This window comes from Nannospalax galili, unplaced genomic scaffold (genome assembly GCF_000622305.1).
Source record: "Nannospalax galili isolate Female #2095 unplaced genomic scaffold, S.galili_v1.0 scaffold1184, whole genome shotgun sequence".
In the NCBI taxonomy this organism is placed as follows: domain Eukaryota; kingdom Metazoa; phylum Chordata; class Mammalia; order Rodentia; family Spalacidae; genus Nannospalax; species Nannospalax galili.
The window spans coordinates 263,619-271,725 of NW_008351624.1; the positions used below are offsets into that span (position 1 = coordinate 263,619).

General features: G+C 39.1%; 1 protein-coding gene across 1 annotated transcript in view; it reads left to right on the plus strand.

Moving 5' to 3' along the window:
* Adgrg7 (adhesion G protein-coupled receptor G7) overlaps positions 1-8,107 on the plus strand; it is a 67,871-nt gene that overhangs the window by 22,962 nt on the left and 36,802 nt on the right. The window contains exons 7-8 of the mRNA XM_008848489.1: positions 4,416-4,546; positions 4,655-4,762. Of these exons, the coding sequence (XP_008846711.1) occupies positions 4,416-4,546; positions 4,655-4,762 (239 nt within the window). The remainder of the gene's footprint in view (positions 1-4,415; positions 4,547-4,654; positions 4,763-8,107) is intronic.

The window sequence follows — 8,107 nt, forward strand, 5'->3', positions numbered from 1 at the left end:
TAAATAAATGAAAAAATTAACTATCACAGTGAGTGAGCTTTTACCTAATCAAGACTGTTGGTGAGCTTTTAGATTATATTGTCTTTGAATATCATGAAGAATCAACATCTCATACATAATCATGACTTGCATGACCTCTTCTTTCCTTAAGAGAAATTCCTTCACATAATTCTCAGTTTTCTAATGCATATACCCAGCATCAATTAGGGTTAAGCCATCAAAGTAGAAAGAGGACCCGTGCATGTGAAACAAAGCAATCAAAAAACTGCAACTCTTGAGAGACATTGGCAGAGGTTGTACAGTTTTATCGGTATATTTTGTGACCAGATTTTAAGAGGAATTTGGACCCTTCTCAGTTGGAATCCAGATACCTCTTGTTTTTCCCCTAAAGCAGGGAAAGGATGTGGCCATAAGGTCCAGAGTCTATGTTCAGTGAAAATGCAAATGAGAACCAGAGACCCCCCGATACTAGATGTGTTTGGCAGGAAAACTGAGGGAAAAAAATGTAAGATTCATCTGAGAATGTCACACAGGTCATGACACAAATGCCAATACCTTTCTAACGATGAACACTTATGAATTATACTGGCTTATGATATGGGGAGAAAGATAATTGTATGGCTTCTGAATAATATTCTAATAGCTTTACAAAAAGGTGCTTAGAGGAGAAATAAGACCATTATACTGAAGTATAAAACTACCCAACCAATTTTCTTATCTTTTGCTTCTCAGAGCTCTTTTTTCTCACTCTGTTTCCAGTCAGTTATTTTCTGTTTATTGTCTTCAGTTTAACCTGTATCACGTGGTATTCACAGAAGTTCTCCTGGACTCTGATGCTTCTGTCATCAACTTAGCTAAAATTTTCACTTCTGCCACCAACCCTACAGTACTCAGAAGAATACAGTTAAGTCCTCTGTATGGATGGCTTCTGTGTGGATGATTCAACCAACTATGGGTTGAAAACATTCACAAAATTGAGCTGACCATGTATACACTTTTCTCATCATTTTCTGAGTAGTACAATATAGTAGGGATTTACACAGAATTAACATTGTTAGGCTTCATAAGTGACCTAATATCATTTAAGTATACAGAAATAAATGCATCAATATAGACAAATACTACATCATTTCATATAAATGTTTGAGCATTGGCAAATTTCAATATCCATGGGGACAGAGAGGCCAGAACCAATCCCTTGTGAAAACTGAGGGGCGACTGTACACTTGATGAGATGCCAGCAAAGATCACTGTTGACTCTCTTTCCAAGGGAAGGAAGTAAACTTTGCTGACAGCAGCCCTGGTTCTCCAGCTCCAGCCCGAGCTAGGCCCAGGTGTGAGGGGCCTCTCAGAGGCACAGGGCTCCAGCCACCCACTGCATCTTGGCTTCTTTCTTCTTTCACTCATAGTTTCTCCTTTATGTCCCTCAGCTACTGAATTCCCTTCTAGTCCATTTATTTATGGGGGAAAGTGAAAAATAAGAAAGATAAGAGTAAAAGGTAGGAGAATGATGGGGAGGAAAGACTCCACGCAGCTTCAACCATGTCAAGTTGTCATGCTAAGGTTCTCTAGTGCTCATTTTCCTTTTCTAAATTTGAAGAAGGCGGAATGCCCAGGTAGACAGTACTCTAAAGCTATGAACAGGGTTTCTGATGGTGGGGTGATATGATAAAATAGAGGACTTCAGGGTTTCCCTTCTTCATTTACATACTGGTTACAAAGGCTGATCTATAACCCTGTTTCTATTTTTATATCAAAGGTAAAAATTGTGTTTAGTCACTGGGTTGGGAGATATAAGACTCTCTTAACACTATCCACTTTATGTACACACATTTCACTTTTCTGCTCCAACTGGCCTTCTTTAATTACCCACTTGAGTTATCCTGACCAAATTGAGATATACTGCAAAGAGATATACTAGGTCTCCTGTGAACCCAAGCACAGGATCATAACAGAGCCAATTGTGTGGTATCAGGCCTTCCTTGGAGGAGGGAGATAGCAGTGATGCCAAGGCAGCTTTGCAGTTTTCAGTAGAAATGTTTGTGGGGCCTTCCTTATTCTCAGCAGGAATTATTTGCCTCTTTTTCATTTTCATTTGGCCTTTCAATGATAGAATGACCTCATATTTTTAACCCCTAAATTATGAGTTTCAGACAAACTAACTACAAAATTCACAAATGAAATAATTGGTTTATTTTAGTCATGCATACCTGATTGATGGTTGCCTGTAGAATCAGACAGACTATTCTAAGGTCCATATATATTAGCCTAATCATACAGGAGAGAAAAACCGACTGTGTGGGATGAATGCCCTTAGAAGTAGCTATAAGTGGAACACTTTAAAGGTATTTGTGAATGTGGTTAACATCGCCATATGTGGCACATTTTTTCTCCCATGTTTGAATGCCTGGGGGTACTCCTCATGCACCCCAGTGTCTAAATGCTTCTTAGTAGGAAATAATCAGATGTTGTTAAGTTGAATAATGATCTATCTGGTGATTTTGTTAGATATGCCTCCTGATGAAAGCAGTTCTGGGGAATTAATCTTATCCCCTAAGTGGCAAGTACATAGTACAAATTGCTGAAAACTCATGAATCATGTAAAAAAGGGAAAAAAACATTGTGTAATACTGAGTGAGACATGCAGAGGAATGCATCTTAGGAATGGTCGAATTAGGAGTCCTTCATTAATAGTTGGTGGGGGGCGTGCTAACACCCAAAAGGCTTCTTGACCCCAAGCAGAAGCAAGGCAGGGTTTATAAAGCTTAAAACCACAAAATCAATAACCATAGCTACATCAGATCACTATAGTTACACCAGACCAGGGACAGGTCAGTTAACAAAGAGGTTTTCAGTTAACAAGTTTTGGTTAGGCTGGGTGGGAGGACGTGCTAACCTGGATGTGCTACCTGGTTACTTGTGAGTTTCCCAGTATTGTGGAAACAACATACTCCTGAAACTGCCTGCATGAGACGTCCTACCTGACTGGCTGCAGTGGGGTTGGCTGGGCAAAAATAAAGTAAAACAAAAGTCAGCTAGAGCAAAATGGAGTTGGTTTTGCCATTTCAATCTGAAATAGAGAAGCTGAGGGATGTTTCCATAGCGATCGATGATTTCCTTCTCTTAATAAACAATCTCTAAATTTAAATTTCTTAAAAAATCATGGATGAGGGGCTGGAGAGATGGCTCAGCAGGTTAAGAGCACTGACTGCTCTTGCAGAGGACCTGGGTTCAATTCCCAGCACCCACATGGCAGCTACGAACCGTCCTTAACTCCAGTTCCAAAGGAATCCAAAGCCCTCTTCAGACCTCCGCAGCATTGCACAACACGGGTGCACTCACATACATGCAGGCAATACACTTGTACACATAAAATAAAATAATAAATAAAATATTTTTTTAAAAATCGTGGATGAGCAAAAATATATTTTGATAGAAATAAAGACAATATGGAACAATTGATTTTGATTAAATCATCTTATTTCTGAGAAAGCTAGACTGATAATCTTATACACAGAGGTTTTGTTTAGGCAAATTAATAAATTGTAAGAAGATTTCTACAGGAAACAAGAAAAGGAGCTTGGGAATTTTGTTTTGTTTTGTTTTGTTGAGAACACCAAATTGTCAGCTTCCACCAGCCCCATTCTGTCTCTTTCTCTGCGCTTAGCCAAAGTAGAAAAGAACATTGTGAGAACTTGCAGTGTTTACGTCACAGTCAAGGCAGTGAATTCAGAGCTCCATTCTTCTGTGGATGCATCTGAACAGTCACTTCAGTGAGTGAGAGGAGAACTGAATGAATGGAGCTCAATTTTACTACCACACAAAGAACTAGAAGAGCACATCCATCCAATGCTGGGTGGTAGCACCACCTTTCTACGTGGAGGGCCTCATAATGACAGATTATTTCTATCAGCAAATCTTAAGAATAATTCTTGAGTTCACATTTTCTCGAATTATGTCCAAAGTTCAATTAGTGGAATGTTATAACTTTTAAAATTTTTATTTAACTTTAGTTTATGTGTATGAGTGTTCTGCCTGCATGTATGTAAGTGCACCCATGCATGAAATGACCACAGAAGCATCCAGAGGCCAGAATAGGGCTTTGGATCCCCTGGAATTGGAGTTAGAGGTGGCTGTTAGGCACTATGTAGGTTCTGGGAACTAAACTTGGGTCCTCTGCAAGGGCATCCAGTGTTCATAACAGTTGAGCTGTCCCTTTAGCTCATGTCATAACTTTTAAAAAACAGATATAATAAAGTGAGACTCTGGTTGAAGAGAAACAGTTATTTTTCTCAGGTGATCATTAATGTCATTCTGATACATGACCTTTGTGCTCTTGCCTTTTCTACCATAATGTGGGAAATAACATACCTCTGATGACAACATATTTAGTTGCTTTGTTGCATTCTATGTAGGCTTATTAAACAAATGGAGAATTACTCCGTTTCTCTGGATGATGAAGCAGTGGTGGAACCTAATATAGTAATACAGTCAGCTAATCTAAAAGACAATGAAGGGTCAAGTGTCCTCTTCTCCATACGAAAAGGTAAGCTGTTTGTCTTCTGTGCTTGTAATACTAAATAACACCATTACCAACCATGAATAATTTTCTATGCATCAAAATGTAGATATTTAAAATCTATTTTTCTTATAGGATCAAGCAATTCTCTAGTTTCTAGTGAAACATCTATAACTAAAACTGCAGAGAGACTTAATCCAGATGGACAGACTGAACTTCAGATCTTGCTCAATTCTGGGAAAGGTATGTCTTAAAATTTGTTGCAATTTTTTAAAAAACTCACTCAAATTCATGGAGTTAATAACTTAAAATCCACAGAGGGAAGGATAATCCTTAATTTCACAATTAGTAATTTTGTTTGCATGTGGTTAAGATACATTACAGTGATCTCAATTTTACTATTTTAGGTCACAGATTTATTCGTTGTGCTAAAAATATTTTATTTTTTTTATTTTTATGTGTGAGTATATTCCCTGTGTGTATATAAATGTACCCATGTCACACAATGGCCATGGAATTCAGAATACATGCAGGGTGACAGATCTTGTGGAACTGGAATTACGGACAGTTGTTAGCCTTCATGTGGGTGCTGGGAACTAAATTAAGGTGTTTCTGCCTTACAGTTCTGTGTTTAAGAAATGCTCAGTTACACGCTCTGCACAGATTACCTAGGCATGACACACAGAAGCACACAGACATCTTGTAGACCTTTACCTGAAACACTTTACATAACTGGGAATGCTGGCATTTAATAGTACCAATTCTGTTACTTCCTCCTTTACCTTTACAGTGCCTTCTCTAGGCTGCTCATCATCTTGCACATGGCTCTTAAACTTGGCAGAGGTGTATTCTTCAAAATCTAATGAATGCACAAAATATGCACATTTGGCTGCTTCTTGCCAAATAAAAGGAAAGAAATCCAATGACCCAAAGTAAATATTTTAAAAAGAATGTTTCTTAGTACCTCAGTAAAAATGGGGGTAAAGGATGAATATTACCACAAATTTAGTATGCTATAAAAGTTTACTTCCATTTGCTTTGCCCACAATGCTTTGTGAGGGTAGAGATTAAATTTGCTTTTTAAAAAATTTAACATTTTTTTTTACTTTTATCCAAGTATATTATTAACTTTTCCTACTTGATAAATATGAAACAGATATTGTTAACTTCCTTTTGTACCTTGAAAGTTCATGGTATGTTATTTTTACATTTATATATATTTATTTAGCTTCTGTAATTGTATGCAACAGTTGTTAATCAAATATAGACCCCCTCCCCCATCCGTGTCTCCCTCATCCCCCCACTGAACCTCGTGCGTTCCATTATACAGGCTAAGTCCTATTCATTCAGGCAATTGTACCCAAATGTCCTTCAGTGTAAATGCACCTGCTGGTGTTTGATCAGCCCATCTAGTGATCGTATGTAAGTCATACTCTTCCTTCCCAGCAGCAATCAGTCTCCAATAGTTCTCAGTCTAGAGCTGGCCCACCACCTATTTCTCTGGGCCCTTGTTTAATTGAGCTGATATGGGTCCTGTGCTTGATGCCACCATTGCCACAAGTTCACATGTGCAAGCTTCCAGTGGCCTGGATGCTTCTGCTTCCCTGTGTTCATCAACCAGCCTTGGTTCTTACACTATTTCCATGCCCTCTTCCACAATGGTCCCTGAGCTGTGGGTGGATGAGGTTCCATATAGGAGTCCTATCCTACATTCTACAGTCTTTAATTCTTTAAAACTTGGCCAGTTGTGGCCTTCTGTGTGCATCACACCCTATTGTATAAGGAAGCTTTACTGGTGAGAGTTGACAGATACATGAGTTTTCTCTCTGCCCCTTATTTCGCTATGTTCCATGAGCCTTAGTTGTAGAGGTTCAACTGTATATGTGTCACCTAGTACTGAGCATCTCTCAAACGTATGTTCTTTGTATCTGACCAGATGTGCAACTCTGCAGTAGCCTCCATCTGTTGCAAAAAGAAGTTTCTTTGATAAGTGCTATATGGCATGTTTGTCGCTCTAAGGATGGTCTCTTCCATCTGGTACTGCGTTCCCTTCCAAGCAGCTCCTAGGTATACATATGAATTAATGTTCAGATCTAGGATCTGCGTCCTCTCCTGCCATCTATTTTTGGCTGAGTTTACAGTGCCACCCATGAGTTCCCTCCCATTGAGAGAGCTTTAAGTCCAATATGCCAAAATTCAGTTAGAAGGCTTCCAGGCCTTTTCTGCATCTATTGAGATAAACTTATGTTTTCTGTCTTTAAGTCCATTTATATGTTTTGTTACATTTATTGACAGATGCCTTCAGACTGAAGGGAAGATATTTGAAACTTGTATTGAGGGCAAACAGCATTTAGAATTCCCTCTAGCTTTCTTTACATTTATTTTTGTGCTTCTTCAGTTGCTTAGACCTTTTGTTCTAATTCTATAAGGCCTTTTTGACCAATAAGAAAAGGACAAACAGATCACAGTTTTTGAATAAACAAGTCATAAAATAGGAAATCTGAATATTTAACAAATGAGGGAAAAGTGATGCTCCCCTCCCCCATCCGTGTCTCCCTCATCCCCCCACTGAACCTCATGCGTTCCATTATACAGGCTAAGCCCTATTCATTCAGGCAATTGTACCCAAATGTCCTTCAGTGTAAATGCACCTGCTGGTGTTTGATCAGCCCATCTAGTGATCGTATGTAAGTCATACTCTTCCTTCCCAGCAGCAATCAGTCTCCAATAGTTCTCAGCCTAGAGCTGGCCCACCACCTATTTCTCTGGGCCCTTGTTTAATTGAGTTGACATGGGTCCTGTGCTTGATGCCACCATTGCCACAAGTTCACATGTGCAAGCTTCCAGTGGCCTGAAAGCTTCTGCTTCCCTGTGTTCATCAACCAGCCTTGGTTCTTACACTCTTTCCATGCCCTCTTCCACATGGTTTCTGATCTGTGGGTGGATGAGGTTCCATATAAGAGTCCTATCCTACATTCTACAGTCTTTTATTCTTTAAAACTTGGCCAGTTGTGGCCTTCTGTGTGCATCCCACCCTACTGTATAAGGAAGCTTTACTGGTGAGAGTTGACAGATACATGAGTTTTCTCTCTGCCCCTTATTTCGCTATGTTCCATGAGCCTTAGTTGTAGAGGTTCAACTGTAGATGTGTCACCAGTACTTAGCATCTCTCAAACATATGTTCTTTGTCTCTGACCAGATGTGCAACTCTGCAGTAGCCTCCATCTGTTTCGAAAAGAAGCTTCTTTGATGAGTGCTGTACATTTTGCTTGTCTGTAAATGTAAGGATCAATATTTAGCCTATAGTAAGAAGTTTCATTTGTCTTGAGATATGGAAGAGATAGGTTTTCTCTAGGATCTGTGTCCTCTCCTGCCATCTATTTTTGGCTGAGTTTACAGTGCCACCCATGAGTTCCCTCCCATTGAGAGGGTTTTAAGTCAAATACGCCAAACTTCAGTTAGAAGGCTTCTAGGTCTTTTCTACATCTATTGAGATAAAATTATGGTTTTTGTCTTTAAGTCCATTTATATGTTTTATTACATTTATTGACAGATGCCTTCAGACTGAAGGGAAGATATTTGAAACTT